This window comes from Sturnus vulgaris, chromosome 5 (genome assembly GCF_052056855.1).
Source record: "Sturnus vulgaris isolate bStuVul1 chromosome 5, bStuVul1.hap1, whole genome shotgun sequence".
Classification (NCBI taxonomy): Eukaryota; Metazoa; Chordata; class Aves; order Passeriformes; family Sturnidae; genus Sturnus; species Sturnus vulgaris.
In genome coordinates, this window is record NC_142247.1 from 26,119,918 (window position 1) to 26,143,107 (window position 23,190).

Here is a 23,190-nt window from a genome sequence, read left to right on the forward strand (position 1 = left end):
ATTCCAGAGAGTCTTTATTGTACCATTATTCAGATTACTTACTATAAATGCTGCTTAGCTTGGATGCTAAATTTCTCAGAGGACCCACTTAAAAAATCAATATTACTGTGAGCTAATTAACAGACTTTAGAAGTCTCAGAAAAATATTTCTTTCTCCAATAAGTGTGTAAGGCTGTGGAGTGCAGGAAGGGGCAAAGGTAATACTTTCAGATTCACCAAAAATGTTGAATACCTACTCTGCATGTCACATGGAGTTTTAACCAGCTAACACTGGTGGTATTGTAATAAATAAGGAGGTGATAATAAAAAAACAAAGTAACTTTTGTAATAAAATTTGGTGGTGATTGCTTCCAACATGCCTTCACTAAAAGCAAACTGAGCCTGACATATTTGGCAGCCTTCTGCAATGCAGTTACAGCACTGGTGGATAAGGGAGGGACAACTGATGTCCTCTACCTGGATTTGACACTGTCCCACACAACATCCTTGTCTCTAAACTGAGGAGGCATGGACTTGACTGATGTGTCTCTTGGTGGGTAAAGAATTGGCTGAATAGTTGCATTCAAAGAGTTTTGGTCAATGGCTCGATGTCCAAGTGGAGAGCAGGGACCAGTGGTGTCCTTAGGGATTGGAGCTGGGACTGGCACTGGCACTGTTTAAAATCTTGGTCAGCACCATGGACAGAAGGATTGAGTACAGCCCTGGCAAGTTTGTCAAAAATGCAGTTGACACCGAGGGAAGGGATGCCATCCAGAGCGACCTTGACAGGCTTGGGAGGTGCAGTCATGTGAATCTCATGAAGTTCAACAAGGCCAAGGGCAAAGCCCTGAATGTGGGTCAGGGAAATCCCGAGCACAAGTACAGGCTGGGCAGAAAACGGATTGAGAGCAGCCCTGAGGAGAAGGGCTGGGTTGACATGACTGGGCAATATGCACTCACAGTCCATAAATCCAGCCATTAGCCCCATCCTGGGCTGAGTCAAAAGAATTGTGGCCATCAGGTCAAGGGAGCTGATTCTGCCCTTCTACTCTGCTGTTGCGAGATCCCACCTGGAGTGTTGCATCCAGCTCTGAAGCCCTCAGCAAAAGAATGACATGGACCTCTAGTCCAGAGGAGGGTCATGAATATGATCACAGAACTGGAATATCTCTTCAATTAAAGTAGGCTGAGAGAGTTAGGTCGTTCAGCCTGGAGAACTATGTGATCTTTCAGGTCCCTCCTATCCCACCTGTTTTATAATTCTATAATTCCCTAATTCTATTACTCTCTGAAATGTAAAAACTCAGTTCACCTCTCAGAGTGTCCTACACAAGTGTTTCCTTCCCCATATTTTTATCAACCGTAGTCACATGCTTGAAAGTGTGAGCCACCCAAATCACCCCAGAGAGCACAAAATGCAGAGTCAAAGATAATAAAATTCTGGGCAGGATCCATACCTTAAAAAGAGGTTATTCCCAGAAAGGGCCTGTCAAATAGCAGCAAGGAAAACATGCCCAACAAAATACATAAGCTTTCACATGCTTAAGCCCTGAAGTTATGATTAACATCTTCAAGCACTTGTTCACCTCCTGCCCGCAACTGAACCCTGCTCACACTGGTGGCTTTGCCTGTGGGCTGCCTGGTGTTCAAGCTCCCAGCTCAGAGCAGACAGAGCAGCTAGGAAACCACATCAGTCCTTTGTGGGAGTCTAGAAAGTAGGCCTTCCTCTGAAATGCCATCAGGGCCTGATCTGGTAGGAAGTCTCAGAGCATGTCCAAGGCAGAAATAGGAGCATGACATGAACTGGCTGCTGCTCTTTCTTAAAATGTATTGAAAGGAGGAAGAATGGCTTTGCCTTTCTTTCTCATAGAACACTCACCTGTTAGATTAGAGGATTCATGCACAAGGTGGGAGATACATTTAACCGTCTTTCTCATACTCAAATTTCCTAAAAACAGAGGAAACTATGTGACAACTATTAGGAAAGGGAACTCTGGGGTTGAGGAGGAATTGCTCATTGGTCCTGCTGAAACTAAATTGCTGGGAGTCCATAAGCCAGAAAGAATATTATCCCTAGACCAGTGACAGCTGATTGTGGTAAATTAGTCTTATGCTGTTTCTAGAAATGTTTCTGGTTTATCTGGTTTATATCTAGTGACTGCCAAAAAAAAAAAAAAAAAAAAAGTAGGAAAAAAGCTAAAACTTAATAAAGCAGATTTCCTTATCCAAAGGGTTGATTCACATGTCAAGATCAGGGAGCAGGACAGGAAATCCAGCCTCCAAATAGTATCTAATGCAGGGATGCAAGTGGAGGTAAAGCTTTCAGATGTAACTCCTGCTTCGGAGCATCTCACTGGCTTCCTCTGCTTATAGCATTGCACACCATTTTTCTACTTGCCTTTCTCTTCCTGTTAAGTTATGCAGGGTCTTGTTTGCCTCATGCAGTAGCAGACATTCTGCTCCCAGAAACAGGAACTCTACAGTCAAACATCACAAATTGCTGCAACTCACTGGTTTTTTATTATGGTCTTGGAGGTCTCACTTGGCTGTTTTTTTATTCCACCCTGTGTGCTGCAAGATGAAGGCACTTCCTAACTGTCGTGTGCCCAAACTATTTTCAGAACCTAGCTGCTAGTAACTGGAGGTTGTTATGTTGACTGATACTGCTGGTTTGTTTAATATTACTAAAAATAATAAAATACGAAGCAGGTCCCCAAAATGAGAAATGCTGGGAAATGGTGTTTTCTACACACCACTGATTTGTTATGTTTAAATGTATTTCACAGTCCACCATGCTGCTTTTGATATGGAGCTGTGCAGCAGGGGTAAAAGGTAAGAGACATTGTGAGATAATAGGAAACTGGAATATACTACCTTTCTCTAGCTAAAAATGAGTGTATAGTTTGCCTGCCAAATATAGTTGTTACACTGAGAATCATTTCAACATATTCCTACAGATTTTGTTTGCTAAAGGAACCACAGAGGATAGCAGGATTGAATAATGTTTTGTCATCTCCCACCACACACAGATATCTTTTACATGTGATTTTTCTTATATAAACCTCTGTGATTTATTACCACAGTTTGTACAGAGATATTACTAGCCAAATCCCTGAGGCCCAAGAGGTAAGCGGAGATGGTCTCCATTTTCTTCAAACCCTTTCTAAAAATAAGAGAACATTTGATTAAGGGTTGACATTTTTCTTTTCTTCCTTTGCTTGTTCTTGCAATTCATTTCACATGGGAAGTGGGCTGTGTTTTTCTTATCCCTTCCAACTCAGCAGCCAGGAGGCTGGCTTTGCGGGCCCACTCCCGTCACCACGGCAACCAGCGGATGGCTGTGATGCGATCCCATGTGCTTTGTGTCACTACACAGGGCTATTGTTCTCCTGTAACCATTTGGGAGAGGCATGTCAATATTACCACGAAGGAGGATTGATTAGCTGGTCATCCTGTGCATCATGCATGGACTGCTGCATCACCTTAGGATGTGCCTCACGACCCACGCAGTGACTTCAGGAACGACTGGTTTGCACCATGAAGCCTACGCTCAGCACCAAGCAGACCCTGCTCCTCAAAAGCAGGGATTGCAGGGAATCTGAATTGAGAAGCATCAGTATGACCACACTACGTGAGATCAAAGGTCTCCCTAACTCATTGGTTCAATGTTTCTGCTATTGGCCAAAAATGTTCAGAAAAGGAAAATATATCAATAACTTACCTTATGTATACCTTTTTTTTCACTCTTCTCTTTTGGGCTAATTTAAAGTTAAGCACATGGGCATTTAGCTACACCAGAAACTGAGAGATATAGATATATACATACCCAGCAGGAGGAAGACTTGATTTTCCTAAATAAAAATCTACCATACATTTGAACAGATATATGAGATCCAGCAGCTCTTTAGCATATGGAGAAGACTGATTTACCGTGCCATTTCTAGACTGCAGCAGAATATGCCTCCACTGCAAAGCTCTCTTTTTAAATTTTTTTTTTTCAATGTGTTGCAGAGATGGCAGAAACCCGAATTATCTTTCTTACAAATTAACTTTGCGAAGATATACTCCACAAGAATAGAAGTAATAGCATGTCCTTCCAAACTATACTACGATGGCAGACCCACACTCCTAGGGATCATGGAAGAAAGGATATTTAGAATCATTCCCCTGTACTTGGCACTGGTGAGGCCTCACCTCAAATCCTGCATCCCGTTCTGGGCCCTTCACTACAGGAAATACACTGAGATTCTGGAATGTATGCAGAGAAGGGCAATGGAGCTGGAGAAGGGTCTGGAGCACAAGTCTGAGGAACGGCTAGGGGAGCTGGCAGTGCTCAGCCTGGAGAAAAGGTTGCTCAGAGGGGACCTTATTGCTCTCTACAACCACCTGGAAGGAGGCTGCAGCCAGGTGGAACTCAGTCTCTTCTCCTGTGTTACAAGCAAAGCACAAGAGGAAATGGCCTCAATTAGCACCAGGGGAGGTTTAGATTTTATATGAAGAAAAATTCCTTCATTGAAAGGGTCATCAAGCATTGGAACAGAGTGCCCAAGGAAGTGGTTGAGTCACAAACCCTGGAGGTATTTAGAAGACACATGGATGTGGCACTCAGGAACATCATTTAGCAGTGGACTTGGAAGTGCTGGGATAATGCTCGTACAGCTGTTGCTCTTAAGTCTTTTCCAAACTAAATGATTCTACAGCATCATAATCACAGACTGGTTTGGGTCAGAAGGAATCTTCAAACATCATCTAGTTCCTGTCATGGGCAGGGACAATTTTCATGTTTCTCAAAATCCCTTTCAAATGATGAATGAGCCCAAAGAATGAGAGTAACACATTCCAATTATGCTAACTTTATCTAAACAGAAAAGGCTCCATTTTGGAGAACAAAGTGGCTCAATAGCCACTGATACGTACTGATATGTAAGAAGTGCACTCTGGAGTGATTCACTACATTTCTTAGTATTTCTTTTTCAATTCCTGACAACATATTTCTAATATTACTTGGTATCATTTCACATAGCACGGAAAATGCAGCAACTGTCATCCAGAACCTATTAAAAAATAAATGGCTACCACTTTGTAGCTGTTGACTGGATCTTATATAAAATATTAACTACCAAAGACTTCAAAATAGTTTGCCCACAAATTGTAAGTATCTTGCCATTGAACAATAACATTTATAATTCTAAAACTTATAAATAAACAAGCACATCCAAAAAATAAACAAATGCAAAATCAGATTTCTGGTTGTGTAAGCCAGATAGCAAATTACCTATTTTCTGTCTGCTTTTTTCCTTCATATCTGGTTTTTTTTCCTGTGCAACTTATTCCCAGTCCACATATTTTAAGAAACAGTTCTAATATTGTGACCTTCCTTTCTCTACACATTCTCTCCTTTATTTACACCTTTTCACTTCTTTGCAAATGTTCTTGTATTGTTTACCTCAGATACAACACAAAAGCAGTAATTAGACTACCACAGTTCTGTGTTTTCTACCGATACCTGAGTAGTTAGATATTATAAATACTCCCACAAGATGCCGTTTTTACATCAGTCCATAAATTAGTTGCATATCTAATGGCAGGCATAATTTCTTATTACCAGTGAATATAAGGAAAAAAGGTCCACCCATCTCAAAGAAACTTGTTCAGAGAAATGAACTATGTAACTTATGTTCCGCCCAAGCAAGTACTGGCTGTGAAACAAAGCCACATATTGGTCTCATACACATAGTTCTAGCATCCTGATACAGCCCTCTGAACTGTCCATCCTGACTAGCAAACAGTATTTGTCTTAAAGAGTCTTTTCTATAAAGGTAAACTTCTTCCGCTTTTTGTCCAAGGGGCTGATTATCCTTCTCATGACATACTGCATTTTCTTAAAAATCTGAATTAACTAATTAATAATAATTAGTGTTCAAAACTAGTGAGAGGACAGCTTGATATACTCTTAGGACAATGTTAACTGTACACAGACTAATTCAGTTGCAAAACACCTATGCGAGGAGTCTGCAAAATTGCTACACAGCTGATTTTCAAGGTGTTGGGATATCTGCTGTCAAAGTCCATTAATCTGGCACTCTAGTACCTCATTCTCTCAGTCACAAGGAAACCCCCATGCAAGTCAGTCCACCTTTTCTGGAACCCCTTTTCCTGATGCTACTGTGATGAATGTTTCCACCAATCCCTTTCTATACAAGGACCCTGCACTTGACAACTAACTAGGGATCCTTTAGAGCCTCCTACTATCCTAACTCAATACAAGGGCTTTACTGACAGGTTACACATTGCTCCATGAGATATCTTTTTCTAATTTAATTTTTCTTTGGAATAGAAAAAACGTGCTCCTAATAGTTTGGTGAACACTTGTGAGTTTCCCTTGTCCCTTACGTGTCCAATATTTGGTCCAAACACACCAGTGCTATCAACAAATTGCACAATACAACAGTATGCTCCTGATCTGGTGAGACAAGGCTGTGGGAGACTGTGACTGCACTTGACATCATTTCTAGATTCCACTACACCTTCCTAAAAGGAACAGTCACTGCAATGAATAAAACAGACAAAACAGGAGTTACTAATCCCCACTACACATTATAGGAATGTCACAAAATACCAGACTGCAGGTTGTTCAACACTGGCTAACTACCCTTCACCCCAGGTTACATATCCCACATGGCACCAAACACACACTGTAATTATATTTCTGAATAATATAAGAATTCAGGACAGGAGGATGGATTGGAAAAATAAGACAGCTGTAATTTCTTTTTTTATCCTTTATCGTTCTCTGTGTGGGTCCATGTCTTATATATAGTTTCCCATTGAAGACCTCATCAGTAAGAATGACTCACTTTCTTCAGACTTTTTTTAGACATTCATTGAATTAATATTAGATAGCTCCAAACAACGAATTAATGTATTTTATAAGGCTCCATCAAAGCAAGGTGGCATTTTAATACCCATTATACAGATAAAGAACTAAAGTAGAACAAATTAGGGTTAGAATTTAAAAAAAAAATACAATGTATTAGTTCTCAATGCATAAATGCAGGGATTGCTTTCTTCCATTTCAGTAAATACTTAGTATCTATCTACATACATATTCAAGGGACAACTGTAGTTATATTCAGTTTTAGCTCTGAGCACTCACACTTCAGCAAATCAAAATCTGCTTCTTCCCTTCGCCATGTGTATCAAAGGATTTTGAGTGCAACAGTCTTATCAGACAAGTTTGTCACAATTTGTAGCTAGCTATCCAGGCAAATAAGAAGCCTGAGATACCCTGGAAAATGGAAAAATCTGAAGAACATGGAACTACAGATCATGCAGGTAAGCATGGCCAGCTCTCTGCAAGAAGTCATCTTAAGCCCAGACAAGGAAGGCAGTTTTCAGTCAGCACCAACTCTGTTGGGTTTGAGGTGCGGGTGACAAGAACATCACAGTGAAGACCATCTGGTTAAATGTCCCACTGCTTTTCACATCAAGTAAAAATGTTTTAGTCAGTAAAAGAACATAGATGTGAAGTAGACATCCTCTGTCCCCCTCTTTGTTTTCGGTTATTTCATCTCCTTTTTTCCTCTCCTTCCCATCTTCTCTTCCTCCCTTGCTCCTTCCCTCCCTCGATCTGGAGACCAAAGAAAAGACGTATGGTAATTTCTACTTAGAGAAGAGAAATGGTGAGGCAGAAAGAGATCTCAGAAACCAAAGGAATTTTGGGGGAAAGGGTCAGACACAGAGAACCTCAGAAATAAACAGAAAGGAAGAGTGGTACTCAGGCAGCTCCAGAAGAGCCAAGAGGAATGTGAAGAAACTGTTTCTTCCATTAGTTTGGTTTATGGAATAAAATGCATGACTTAAAGATTAAAATAATAATAAATTACATTTAGGAAGCTCATACAGAGAAAAAAATGCTCCTGATTAATTAAAAAAAATTAAATTAACTATTAAATACTTGTTTTGCTATTCTGCACTATTTTGAGCTTAAATCCAATCCTTGCCACTGACTTATTTCAGAACTGAAGTTGCTCAGTGAGATTCCTCTCATCATCTGGCTACCTCTGCCTCCCTCCTGAGAAAGTGCTTTTCCCAACTAAAGGTACTTAGAAATATGGATGTCAAAAGTTAGATAAGCAAGCAGGTAATTGTCCACTAGACAGCTCAAAATGCACACATATTTCTATCTCAGGATCCTCTCTTGATTTCCTATATGTAGGCCAGCAAAGTTATGTAATTTCCCCCAGACAGATAAGGGAATAGAGAGGCATTTTCTCCAAACTCATAACCCAAATCAAAAGCTGACCTCAGAGAAGACCCTTAGATATATTGTCCTATAGATTCTCCATGGACTAGGCTGCTTCTGCATCTCCTAGCAAGTGTTTTCTTTATTCTATTTTCCCCTGAGTTTCCACTTCTTATTTTTGAAGAATGAGGGAAATCAGAATGCTTTTTAAACAAACATCTATTTGAAGCAGAGTTAAGAGACAGAGGGAAATCAACCATACAAACAGTGAGAGCAGAATTTTCTGACAAAAGCTTGATATTACTGAGAATCATGGATTTGTTGGTATGTTGGTTCTTTGGTATATTATTCTACTCTTGCTGCCAAAAGTTATTTTTTCTGAGCAGAAAGCAAAGTTCTACTATTTCTATAGGCAATGAAAAAAATCAGAATGCCAGGAAATAAAAAGCTCATGGACAGAATAGACACATTTCCAAATTCCAAGGGAGATGGAAAACAAAACAAAATAACTTTAATTGTCAATTTGTAATTCCTTTCTGGTAACAAGAGGGATGCCTAGGGAAATCAGAGAAGCTAACAGGGCTATAATATTCATACTATATTTAAAAATGGATCAAGGCTAAAAACCAACTCAGTTGTGCAATCTTTCATCCTAATGCAGCATAGCAGCTAAGAACTGCTATTTCTTTTTAAATGCCATCTTAACTTACTTCAAGAAGTGGCCTTTCTTTGTGATTAAAAGGGGAGCTGTTTGGAGAGAGCAAACCTCAAAAAGTGAAAAAGCTGAGAAATAGTTCTGAAGAACAGAAGGTCTCAATCATTTCAGAGATTTAAGAGCTATTACCAGCTGCAAGAAATAACACACTTTTTCTTAGGGTAAGCTGTAAGATACCAGTGAACAACATACAGGATTTTTCACCTTCTTTCTGACTGCAAAGGGGGATAGTGCACAAAGGCGTCACTGCAAATTTCTGGATGCTAAATAGGCATTCAGAGGAAATACCATTTGAGATTTATATTGGAAGGTCATTTGATAGGTATTTATCTAGTGTATTTTTATTCATGGTATTCTAGTTTTTAATATTTATTCACCTCTATTCACAGTAACCTTAACCCTCCCCTTCTGTCACCTGGACAAATACTTTGGCTTTTGTATGTCAAAACTTCCATCTAGGTCTAGACTTTGGACCAAAAAAATTTCAAATAATTATTATCTAATCAAAGAATTCCAACACAAATCTAGAGCAGGTATGGTAGATCTTGCAAATTTAACTCGTTGTTCCCATCAATAATGTTATTAAAGCATTCAATTTCCAATAATTCAAGAAAATATTGTGCATGATAAGAGTAATAAACATCTGAAATAGGAGGTTTCAGTTGAGTCAAGAGCTGCATGAGTTAAGTCAAGAGTTGCATTTGCAACAAGTGCACAGGCCCTTAGTTTCATCAGTGCTAGCCACTCTAAAGCAAATACAGCACACTGCTGTATGGAGATTTTATCCCACATGCACAATAATTGGGGTTTAATGGAAAAGATACAGAATAGAACATGTTCTATAGTGAATAAAATGTTTGAAATGTTTAATATAGTGTCTGAAAGATTACAGAAGTAAATTATTTGGAGATTAAAGTAGCAGTTGTATTTCTTGTTTTACTGAAAATATATTTTGATCTGGACTGGGCTAAGAACAAGACCAGACATGAATTTCATTGTATTTCATTTCATTTTATTACTTACAATAAAAAAAAGCTTTCTGTTAATTCAACCAATTATGCATATGTGGAATAAAATCATAGTTTAGACACATCAGCTTGCTTTGTCGACACTGGGCCTCTATCTTACTTTCAGCAGATTTAAAAATGTATCTTTTGTCCCAAGTAAAGTCAAGAACGTCAAACTTTCTTATAACTGAGCTTGTTCTTTGACCCATGAGAAGCACAGGCAAAGTTTCTGGAGGTGACTTCCGATGCACAGTTCTCAGTTTCTGCAAAAACTATGACAAAGGTGTTTCTAACTACATATACTTATTTTCAATTGTCTAAAGTTATAACCTGAAGTATTATAATTTTATATTTTATAACTCTTTATAATCCAGTTTCTAAAATGCAAATGCATGCTCAGATATATAGATTTTTTTTTTCTAATGTTCCAAATGAACAACACCGTGCAAATGTACATCACTTCTGAATAAGAAAAGAAGGCAGTTTAGGGGTCTCATTATCGTTTTAAATTACTATTAAGCTAAGGTAATAAAATTTAAGCAATGCAGAATTAGAAAAATAACAAATGGTTTTATTTTAACTGCTAGTTCTTTGAAATATGTGCCTGTGCACACTCAAATCTCAGTACACTTAATGAGAAAGGAATTTTAATGGAAAAAATTAGTAAAGAAACCTGTGATTGAAGACTCTATTGTAAGGCTTGTGACTGTGAGGGGTGAACTGAGGTCACCCAGGTACTTAACTCTCCAGTTTTTTATTTCTTAGCATGTGGAATATTCCATTGTAATGAATTACCTTTTTGTGTAATATGTGTATGCAGAAATGCGAGTGTGTGAGTGTGAACAGACAGAATGGACAGCAGAGTGATAAAGGCTACACAGGTGTCGCTGCTTTTGTCATTGCCAAGGTTAAAACAGATGTTGGGGTGTTGGTCCATAAACAATGTATAGGCATGGTGTGCAGGAGGAGGCAAAAAATTCACCAATATGTGGGAAAACAAAAGATTTCCAAACGGAAGGACAGTAAATTTAGATACCCAGGAAATTTAGAAGCAGTCAGGCAAACTGTACCAGGAATGGCTTGCTTGCATGGTAATTTCAGGACATCATTCTAAACCAGCTTTTAAAAGGTAGCTGTAGTTTTACTAGCAAAATTAAGCTTGTCTCTCTTGTCAAAATTCTAGTGGCTTTTGATGGAAAATAATTTCTCATCTAAATGATGGGGGGCACAATGTGTTGCACAGTACATCTGTTTCTTTACTGGTTTCCTTTAAATAGTTCATCTCCCAACTGCTGAGTTACTTCATTTAGCTTTATTCTCTTCCCATTACATCCCATTGCAGCATTCTGTGTGCTTCCCCATTTTCTCTCCATCAGAGTCAGTGCTAACGACAGTAATTTTCTGTTGCCAATAACACCACCATACATTTCCCTCTTGATTTAGGCAACGTTTGTATGGTGAACGGTTGAAGATAAACAGCCCAGGAGATAGGATAATCTATCCTGAGAAAAAATCCTGTGATCTGACATACATATTAGTACTACATTTATATTTTAGTTGTCCCCTAATAATTTATTCATTCTCCAGAAGTTCTCAAAAATGATTGCTAAAGGATTTGGTATTCTCTCTTTAGTTACTTAAAACTCTTCAAACATCACTTAACCTAAGACGATTCAGATATTCTAATTTACCAAGTACCCTTTTGTCTTTTTGCAACATGATTACTCTCACTCTTTCACTTCCTCCAATTTCTCAGTGGTCTTCATTAACACTACAATTGACTAATTATTATATTTTGTTCTCAGTGCAAAATTAAAATGAATTTTATCTGATTCCATCAGTGGTTATAGCTTTTTAAATAGTCCTTTTAGCTATAGCATAATAATAAAAACTTCTCTGAAAGTATTCTACCTACACAGTTAATGGCATTGCAATTTCTCTCCTATTTTTTTTCCTTTTTGTATTTTATCTGTTCTTTCACAATGTATACTTTATCTTATATTGTTTCTATTTTTTGATTAGCATTAATACTTGTTCATATAATTACCCAAGCTTTTCTTACATCATCAACTTCCTTCAAAAATGCCCAAGAATCATGTTTATTTCCAGTTATCTCTCTCTAGTCATTAATCTTTGCCTGAAAACTCCTTCAGAGTCCCACCATGCCATTATTTTTAATCAAACCACTCTGTACTGCTCTGTCTTTTAACTTAGTCAGGGAAGTCTGTCATTGTTTGAAATTTATCTACTGTTCCAGATTCCATTTAATTGCTTCTTGTTGGACAATGTTGTTCTAAACCAGTAATATACACAACGGTATACTATGTTGCTTTGAGAGTTTCTTTCATTCTGTTTGGATTTTTTATATTTAATTTTATTAAAAAGTATTCCCATGTGGAATAACTAAGAACAAGCTGTAACTTCTTATTACATACAGGACGTTAGTTTTAAAACTGTAAATAGAATTAAAAAACAATTGTCCTGTGAATCTTCAGTTTTTTTGCCCTGAAGCATAAAACCTCTTAGATTTTCTGCCGTTCTTAATTTTTAAATTTTCTGTTACTTTAAAGCAATGTTTGTATCTTGTCAAGTTTTACATAACTTTCATCAGCAAACAAGAACACCATCATACACATCACTCTACACACAAACATTGCTAATTCTTAAAGATTTACCATTGTTCCTTCTGGTTAACATAATCAGGTGGAAGGTTTTGGACTTAAATAAATACCTAGCAAGAACATTTTACTAGCATTACACCTGTTATTTCATGAATTACTAAAACATCATGCTATATTCTGATTTATTAGCGTTTTCATCCACTTTATCAAACTACCTTCCAGATGAAATACATGCTACCAGTTTCTCATAAAATTTCATTTAGGGCCAATAACCAATTCTTTACATATGTAGTCTCAAAATACAGCTCATCAGTGTTTGTACATCAAAATGAGGCCACCTTCTACACTAGGCAGGCTTTTAGCTTAAACACACTGTTTAACATTAACATTTAACATATTGTTAGAACAGATGGGACTAATTCCAGTCCTCATGTATCGTATTCACAGATATATGCCATGAAATAGTGTCACTGTGAGTGGTGACTGTACATGTGATGGCTTTCAACATTTGGCCCTTTGTTCTAGGCAGGCTATGACTGAGCCCAGTACATTGCTGTGTAACTCGGACAAACTCTTTCATCTAAGACTGAGCTTAGCAAAGCAGCACATACATATTAAGTATCACTAGCCTGGATGGCAGAGGTGAGTGCAAAGACATTCCAGTCAAGACACTGGCACCTGGGTCATTGACCAGGACTGCAGTCCAAAGTCCTGTCTTTCTGTCTCGTATGTACAACCTTGCGTAGAACAACATTTAATTGAAGATGGCCAAATATTCCACGACAACCAGAGAAACCCTCACCTAAAGGTTAATTTAACAGAACCTAGTGTACAGACAGATGGGCCCATCCCTGATTATACCTTCAAGATACAATTGCTGAGAGAGGTTTAGATAAAAACATACTCCCTCTGACTCTCAAGGGATCCACCATCTCAGGATGTCTCAATGAAGCCAACAGTCTGTTTAGAGGTGTCTTCCTTATGGATCAACCATACAAGTGAAATACACAAAAAATGTAATCCCTCTGCAGAGCAATCATTACTGCCAAAATTTTCATGAAGTCCTCTATCAAGTGCAGGATCAGTCCCCAGCCTTTACTGCTTTTCACACACGTACATTATATATAGATATATAAACATGAAGCTGATTCCTCTAAACTCCCTTTCCACTGGGGAATGAGCACTACTTCTCCATAGCTGCATGCACTCACACAGGATGATGCAGACTTGCCAGAGACCTCAAGAGAGAAAAAAAGACAGTGCAAGCTATAATTTACACATGAAACACTGGGTAGTACATGAATAAGCCCTTCTGCCTCTTGACTAGCTTGAGGAATACCATGACAGAGGCATTAACAAGAGCACGTGGAATGGGATTATTTGTTAGACCTGCTGCTGTTGCAGGATGACAGGCACAATCTTCAACTCTGGCACCCACCTGAGCTCTAATTTGCAGTTTCTATAGTAAGAATTCCTACTAGGATGAAAAAAATCTGGAAGCCTCAAGGCTGGATATTCTGAGGGAGAAGAAAAAGCTCTAATAAAAATAATTTGTGTTTTGTTTTCAGTGAACTCTGTATGGATGCTAGCCCAAACTGAACCACCAAAATTTTGTGTCTACATTATAGTTTAAGGAGATCTAGTACAAAACCATCAATACAGCCTAGACAGTGGCTTAGTTGATCAGATGAATCTACTTTAATTTCTCCTCAAATAACTACCCTAATAGTTATTCAGCCACCCAGCTAAATTGCATTCTATGCTCCATTGGCTTTAATGTCTGATTAGGTGTTTCACTTAGTCACCCACAGAAATGAATTTAGAGTCGTCTGAGGTGCTGCAAATGTACATTGCTTGGAATCTGACTGAAGCTCCAGACAGGTATGGCTATTTTATAGATCCTGTACCATAAATTCCAAGCCTACACAGATGTCCCAGACATCCCAATTTTGATATGAAGGCAACTGAACTGAGTCCTAAACATCTGCTGATGTGTAAACAGACATGTAACTGTCTTTATTTGAACTTTAAATCTGCCCCATTCTCTTTGAGCTAAGGAAAAAGGTGTCCTGCCTGGGGACCTACAGGTGCAAAGGTTACTGGGGTGAAGGAGAGGAAGACTCAGAAGACACCAGAATGACAGAATCACTTTACTTATGCAAAAAGCCAAGGCTACACTGGTACTCCACATTTTAGTGTTAAGTTCTGTAGGTCTGCCATGAAACTAAAAGCAAGTCCTGGGTGTGAGAATGAGGCTCTGATAAGGAGACCAAAACTTGTGGTTCCAGGAATATATTCTAAGATTTAATTAGATGTGTAGTAAACCACAGGTTATTCCAGCATCAGTGAGACTCTGCTAAAACCTGTGGTCTCCACAATGCAGGACTTGGAGCTAATGCACATACAGACTTTCTTTTAAGGAAAGAAAAGGAAATAAAGGAAGGAAACTCCAAGGAAATCAAATTGCTTCTGTCCTCTATACTTGATACAGAGTTTAAGATCTTCAAAAGAGATTAAAGGCAAGAAGAATTACTGTGTATTTCAGAGGACCAATTCCCAGGAATGACACCTGATAGAAGAGAGTCTTCAGATAAACTTCAATTACACAACCTCCAGACCTAGTGGAAAAATGAAAGAAAAGAAACAAAGAGACAGAGAGGAAGGGAGAAAAAAAGCCAAAACTTAACTCAAAACTACATCCAAAGTAGTCAGCTAAGAGAGACTGAGAAGGTAGACCATGCCTAGCAGTGAGAAACCTGGCAGTTTTGCAGGTAAGTTCACAGGATGAACACAAATGTAGACAATTATTATAAAGTAAAGAAACGCATATGCAAATAAGTGGAAACTCAAGATACCTATGTTCATTTTCTAGACACGTCACAAACTCTGTGTAATTTAAGATTAATTTCAGCTGCCAAAGCATCAGGACTCCACAGCTGAAGAGCTCGGTGATATCCCACCTGCCCTTGAGCTGCTAATCATGAAGGGCCTGGCTGTCTCTGGTCCTCAGCAATATCTGTCAGCCTTGTCTAGATCTCCCTGATTCCCTATGGTACTTCAATTAGTACTAGACACCTACATTTGAGCAACTGACTTGATCTGCTAAACATTATGTCAGTAGGCATTTTAAGAATTAGTGCATCTTGTATCAAATGGATAAGAGTTTTAAATCTCACCCTGCAGTCACTCTATGTCTCAGTTTCCCAATAGTGAAAAAGACAGCATTAAAAAAACCCCACCAAACCACTTATGCAATACTTAGACCATTAGGCAATGCAAGCCACATAAGTACTCGGAGGAGTAGAAATGCCTGTATTTTAAAAGCAGCAATGAAAGCCTAGAGTGTAATGCAAATATTAACTGTTGATAGTGAACAATAATTTAGAATGCCAAAGATATAATAAAATGCTTCATATTTCTCTGTTAACTCACTTTGAATACTAGTCCCTCTTTCTGTCATAGTGTGTTTTATCAATCTTTTTAAGAGACTTTTTTTCATCAAACTGCAATGTGATAAAACTTAATATCTTAAATGATTAAGACAACCTACAAATAGATAGTCATATACAGTCCTTAATCAGAACTAGTCCCCACTGGGCAGTGATTTGACTGAACTGCTTTTATCTCTGTGAATCTAGAATGGAATCTTTGATGAAGTTTCACAGTTGTAGAAAACTGCATGAGAGCTTCTAGTGACCTCACACATTTATATATTTACACGTTTCTCTGCAAGCCAATGTTTTGGGTTTTTTTTTCTCAGCGTAAGTGACCTAGGCCTGCAAGTCTGCATGAAATTATAGCTTGTCCCAGGATATCCACTGCACCTATGAATCAAAAAGATGCATAAGTTTTGTTATTGTTTATATCTAGTTCATACACTGTGATTTATGACTGATTTGTTTTCTTGCACTTTGGAATTGGTCTACCCGTGAAATAGCCTTTATGTTAAGAAACTGCAGTATCATCTGCATCTTCAAATATTGAGTATCTGCACAAAGTCACCACAATTTTTGTCTGAAGGACACTGCAGCTTACTGCACAACAAATTATCACAGTTAATGATGATTACTTATCTGTATACATATTCAAGAACATGTGAACCAAATCTTGGGACTGAATCTGCCTGGGGCCTACCAAATATGGGAGTGTCATTCCTGCACAACACTAACAGTGGGTAGGAGCTGCACTTGCTATGTGCACAAACATGCTGTAAGTAGAAAAAACACTCATTTTTAAAATACTATGTTTCAATGCATTTTTAAAACACACATATTGATAAAGTACTGAAAAATATTTATACTGTAAAGTTAATAGGAATCTAGCTGTTTCTTCATATAAAGTCCACACACTTCAGGTAAGATAAACAAATCTTCTTAATTCTAACTACAGTCTAGTGAATAACTTTCCTAATGCCCTAGGGAGACTAAACACAAGGAGTTAATTTCCATGATCTAATGAATTATTAACTATGAAACCTTTTTATCAGAAAATCACCTTTTTATTAAAATGCTAATTTAATTAATAGAATTTTGCTGTTGAGAATAGTATATATGGGATATATTTGTTCTCAAATGTATGTTATTCCATGGACATTAATTATAACATTGTGATATTCCCTCTTCTGTTCTGAACAGCTAGTAAGAGCTGTACTACTAAATCATACTTAATAGGAGTGTGATGGTTGTTGCTTAGGCAACAGAATGAATAAATGCAGGTCAGAATGTGCTTCCAGAAAAAAACAAAAGCAGGAATATAGTACAGAATTAATAAGAAATGTGTCTTAACTGATTTTTTACTGCATTGAGTGATTAGATTTCTTCCATGGAAAGCAGCTAACCTATCTGAAACTTTTCAGTTAATAAGATTTTAAACTCTAATATGTAAACCACTGTAATAAAGGTAGAGCTGTTCTGTCATATTAAGGAAGAGCACAACATACTAAGTTTGGAATAATCCAAATTTTTCTCTTAGCATAGCAGGTGTTTCTCCTCTCATTTTCCTATATACTTTCTAAGTTAAATTTTCCCTTTAATATTTTGGCTAGGATGAAAAATACACTCATTTAAATCTTTCAAGAGAAGCTTATCTTACATAATGCTGATGTATTCAAAGGAGCGATATAAAAAGAAACCGGTGGTATATTTCCAATAAAATATAGGAAATATTTGATTTCTGGTACAGATAAAAACTGAAATATGCAAAAGCATGATGAACAGTGAAATCAATAAACTGGAAATTATAAAACTACTGAAATTATAATTTTTTTTACTACACAATTTCATAGCTCTTTTATTGTTATTAGATTTATGAGTCTAATTTTCCATTCAATGCATGCTACCTCAGCTAATATTAAGAGTAATTATGTATTTTATCTGTAATAGACCAGAAAAGGCTTAAAATTACCAGAAAACACAGGCTAACAGAGAAGCATGCAAGCAAAACTTAATCTGCTTGATACTTTAGAAGTTTGATTTGTATATTGCAAAATCTTGTATGTAATTTGTATGTTTACATAAGTACAGTAATAAGAGATGTAGGAAAGTCTCATAAATACCCTGAGAACATGATTCAGGCCCTTCCAGAGCCAGGGAACGACTGAAAAGCCCTCCAGGGCAGTTATCTGACTTCCCTGGTGCTCCTAATTTACCTGTGGTAGGTGTACCCCTCTGCATTTGTAATGCCACCTACAGCCTCTTGTGAACAGTTTCCTTTGTAACCTCTTTAAGACGAAATGATCACCTACTTATGTAACTAATGCTACAAGATATAGAAGAATATGTAGTCACATTTTAGGAAACTGCAGCATGATACACTTCCCCCCCTCTCCCTCCCCCCCTCCATACTGTTGGGCTGACAGCACAGCTTTGTTTTAAAGAATATTTAAAGGTACAGATTACAATGATTTTTACTGATCTAAGCATATGATCACATGGCAGCCATGTAAAACCAGGAAGAAATATCTACATTATTATAATGTGAAGTGGCAGACGTATGTCCCTTAATTTTTTGATCAGTAGTCCAAAGGCATATAATAATGCTAGCAAAATAATTTAAAGAGGAAGGACACAACTCATGTGATGATTTTATAGTTATAACATTCATGTCACTTCACTTCTGTTTCTTACATGGCAGATACAAGTTATGAAAAGTTAGAATTGTTCCACGATATACATGGATACTTAAAATATATTTTAAACATATTTTAAAATATGTTTTAAGCCCTGATACTTTTTAAGAAATGCAGTCGGGATTTTTGGAAGCAGCTCAAGTAGGAGGAATACTGAAGCAGGTAGAAAAGTGATTATATAACAGCCTTACAAGTATGCTTCTCTCTTTACTGTCAATATTCATTTCAATGGAAAGTTTGTGCATGACAGCTCTGTTACTTTACATCACATGGTGATATTGTAAATCCTGACCTAACTAATATTTCATTTCATTCAAACATTCCTGATAAATGCCTAGAGTTAAAACATGAAAATGGAACAATTAACAGGAAGGCATTACTTTTTCTCCCAGGGCGTAAGTTTCAACAAGTGAATCCTATAGCCTGATTATCTAAGATGCAAAAATATTTAACTGAAACATCCAAAATTACTTGGAGAGAGAGCACACTTCATTAAATAATTTTGTGTTATTAAAATACCTCTCAAGGCAGGAATGGCATTGCATGTTCTTTAATTATCATTACAAGTTAATGTTGAAAAAAAAGTAAGAATGTGATGCACTGCAGAAAGGGGTCTTTGCAGGTTTTTCATACTATGAAAATCCTGCAATGGATTAAAGGAACTGTGCATTTTTCTTCTTTAATCGGAGGATTGATGTGGGAGAGAAAGAACATTAATACTCAGCTTTTATTTTACCAAATTTCAAGCTAGACTCTTTTGTAATGTGTACAGTCTGGAAGTTTATAAAAATGCAGTTTATACATTAATTCAGCTACACATAGGAAAGTGAAACACTAAACAGATCTTAGTGCAATGCAGAATAGCTCTAAGGTTTTTATGAGCACATAAGAGACAGACAAAAAAGGCAGCTACAGTGTCTATACACAGCTATGTACGGAAGATTTCTTACCATGAATTGCACATTGTCAAATCCATTAGCCAGCAAGTGGTTTTCATACTGAGGTAGCCCAATATTTTCCAACCATTGTCCCACTGTCTGGACAGGGCATCGGGGTCCTGTAGGAGGGTGAAGAGGGAGGCGTTTAAGCAACGAATAACCATCCACTGGATAATAGCGGTAGTCCTGGGCTGAGAGGTGGCATTGCCACATCGTGTTCCTGGAAAAGTTGGTATCAAACGAGCCCGCCAGCTTGACAGATTAATGTTTTCAGCAAACAGAAAAGTCAGAAGTAAAACATAGTTTTCAGGGCAGTATATAACGTAAGATCTGATCGCAGCTCTACATTTCTTGGTTATTAATCTTTACTACAGACCAGTACGTCATACAGTAGGGAAAAAAAAAAAAAAAGGCATATCAAGCTGTCAGCTAAGCTGTTCTCCGTTATATGTGATTGTTGGAATACTCCACAATGAGCAATGCACTGCCAGCAGCAAGAATTCTTTTTATCAAGTACTCCTACACTCATCAGTATGCAGCTCCATGCTTCTTGCTCCCCCTCGCTCGCTCCCCTTCATTACCCAGCCTAGGCTACACCTCGCATTTTCAATAATAGCCATCAGATAAGGCAGATTTTTTTTTTGTCTGCAAGCTGTAAGCCTGCTGCTGCTGCTTCCTCCTACACACCCATCCAAGCGTCAATCTTGAATGATGAGAGCAGTCAAAACAAATGCAGAAAATAGCAAGATTCAAAAGCAACCTAGAGCACTTAAATTGGAATAGAATCTTCATACCAGTTACGCTTTGCATATCTATTTGTTGTAGATTTTTACATTTCACAAGACATTAAGAAACACAATACTTAAAGCATAGCCTATGGCATGTTTTACTATGCCTTCCCCTTTCCCCTTTTAATGTAAGATAGGTAGTGGTCTGCATCTCTGCTTATATAATAGCAAAAGCCTTTAATGAATCAATAATGAATACATTTCACAGTTTCTCTCGTGTAGTACAGCAAAAGACATAAAAGGCACAACAATTTTAGTGAAAGTAATTAGATTATCTGCACGATTTCTTCAACTGTAAAATATTATAAGACACAAGAAAACCTTCATGCCAGCATATAATAATTAAAATTGAAAAGGTCACAATTTCAAATGAATAATTAAAAGAATAAAATTGTAAGTTCATATCCTTTCTTACAAAAATGTGACTGATAGCAAGTAGACTTATAAGATTTGCATGATTTCTAGAGAGGATTTAAATTTTATCAACTATAACTGGAAAAAAAAAGATTATGAATTTTAAATGAGCAGAAAATTCATTCTCTGCATAAGAAATCAAATACCTCATGATGTATTTTCTATCTACATTTCATCTTTGAGACAGCTTCTCTCAAGATGGAAATATTTTATTCCTTTGTTCTGAAAGGAATGTTTACTAAACTTTTGTTTTTCATAACCATATGAAAGTACTTCGCAAAAAAGGGCAGGAAATAGGTATATCCAGGGGCAATTCTAGAAGGAATTCTGTCAGTGGTGTTTCATTTATTGAGCACATTAATCACTATTTTTGTTTTTTTAATCCATTGTGAATCTCGAGCAATGACCATCTCTAAGGAGGAATTTAATTCCAGGCATGAGGAAATTATAGATATTTGTCAAGGGGATAATATGGGACTGATGCTACTATGGCAGATAACTGTTTCGTAGAAATCTAAACCTACAGTCTGACCAACACGTTATAATATGATGCCTCTTACAGTGCCACACAGAAAGTCCCTGAGCAGTCACAGAACAGATTCTAAATATATAGAATTAATATTATTTTAAGAGTTTCAGCTCCAATCTGACTAGTACTTGGACTAAAACTGTATGACCTTTCACTTTGACATTGCTGCCTGGATTTGTGAAACATCTCATGCAAACCAAAGTCCGTAATAATTTTGTACAATAATTTTAGTTGAGTGTAATTTTTCGTGAAGTTGGAAAGCTGCCTAAGGTCTCTTATAAGATCTTATATTATTCCAGGTATTCTTACTGACTTGATAAATTTACTACACAAGGTATGAAAAATTCATCATGTGTTAAAAAAGAATATTGAAGACTCACCAGGCACTGGTAAATCTGCAATTGCTGAAGAAACTTTTAAGAGTTTTCTAATTGCTAAATGTACTTCAAATAAATGAATGGATAATTAATTTATTCTCAGAGAAAGTAGGTATGCCAAACTGATAGGCAATCTAGGTCTCACGGAGACAGAAATGCATTTGTTCACACTTTTCTGCAAATCATTCCAATTTTGAAAAGTTTTCTCTACTGTGAATCCATATCCTTGTATATGGATAGATCATAATCCCTTCAGAATTCATTCACAGGCATGAAGAAGGGTAGGCTATGCTGAGTTGAAATGTAGGGGACTTCTCCTGAGCAGGCCAATTCAAAAGGCTGGGCAAGATCTTCAGAGGGCAAATTGAGAACAAAGTTATCTTAAATAAGACAAGAGTTCTACCCTTTCTGAATTTTTCTTAATTTACTGAGAATTAGTGAACTTCCTTGAAAAGGATTCCTGATTCTGTTCTCCCCTTTACCCAGTAAGCAGAAAAATTGGTATCAGAAAGAGATCTAGTGAAGCATATTCCCTTTCAATGGATTATGCATTACTAGCTCCTGCATTTCCTATAAATGCAGAGACACAAATGTCTCTGCATTGTGTTCCCCAATAACAAAAATTTGCTGCCCACAAAAAGGCACACACAATAATCAATATACTAGTTTCATGGTCAAACTGCTTCTTCCTTACCTTACTATAAACAGCATGGAAGCTATGCTGCCAGTGATGAGTGCTTGGCTCAATGCCTAGCAACAGTGTAGGCAAAATTCAGTTGCTGAGTGGCTCCCCAGACACATTTCCTCATGTAGCTGTTGGTACTGTGTCTAACTGTCTCCATGGCTCCAGCCCTGGATGATTATAGCACTGCTGGTCCCACTGTGCACTCTCCTCCAACTCTGTCCTTTGCCAGCATAACTACACGTCTGAACCAATCAACACAACATAAGGCTGCTCAGCAAGGGGAGAGAAATTGAGGAGGAACAGTCAGCTTGCTGCCTAGTCCTCACCCCTGATTATTGTCTCATTGCTAAAGTATCCCATTATCTACAAGACTTTTCTTCCCTCCTGCTTCCACCAAAGGTTGTAGCAAGGTAAAGGCAGGCACAGAACAGAGCCAAGACTGTTTGGATTAGGAAACCTGCAGCTCTTTAAGATCTCCAGATCTTTAACTGGTTCAGGTGTTTCACCTCAAAGGGGCTGCTTGGGCAGTTTTTCTGAACCAATGCAATGGGAACCTGGAGCAGATGCTCCTGCTTTGAGACTAAAAGGCTGTCTCTTGATTTTTTTAAGTCTATGATTCAGTGCCAGCCCCACCAGTGTGCTGCTGCAGGCAGTGCCTACCCTTTGCCTATGCCTAAAGCTGGTAACATTGAAAACGCCATGCAGACTGTATGAGATGGTCTCACCTCAACATATTTACACACTACCATGTTTTCCTGTGATTAC

The 23,190-nt window shown here is 37.6% G+C and overlaps 1 protein-coding gene across 14 annotated transcripts in view; it reads right to left on the minus strand.

Annotated features, from left to right (window-relative positions):
- ANKS1B (ankyrin repeat and sterile alpha motif domain containing 1B) overlaps positions 1–23,190 on the minus strand; it is a 405,789-nt gene that overhangs the window by 170,225 nt on the left and 212,374 nt on the right. For 11 of the 14 annotated variants that reach the window (XM_088165098.1, XM_088165094.1, XM_088165099.1 and 8 more), the window contains exon 15: positions 19,645–19,751. In XM_088165098.1, coding sequence (XP_088021224.1) covers positions 19,645–19,751 — 107 coding nt within the window. Of the gene's footprint in view, positions 1–19,644; positions 20,144–23,190 lie in introns of those variants that run through there. The other 3 variants (XM_088165102.1, XM_088165101.1, XM_088165100.1) reach the window with 1 other exon arrangement.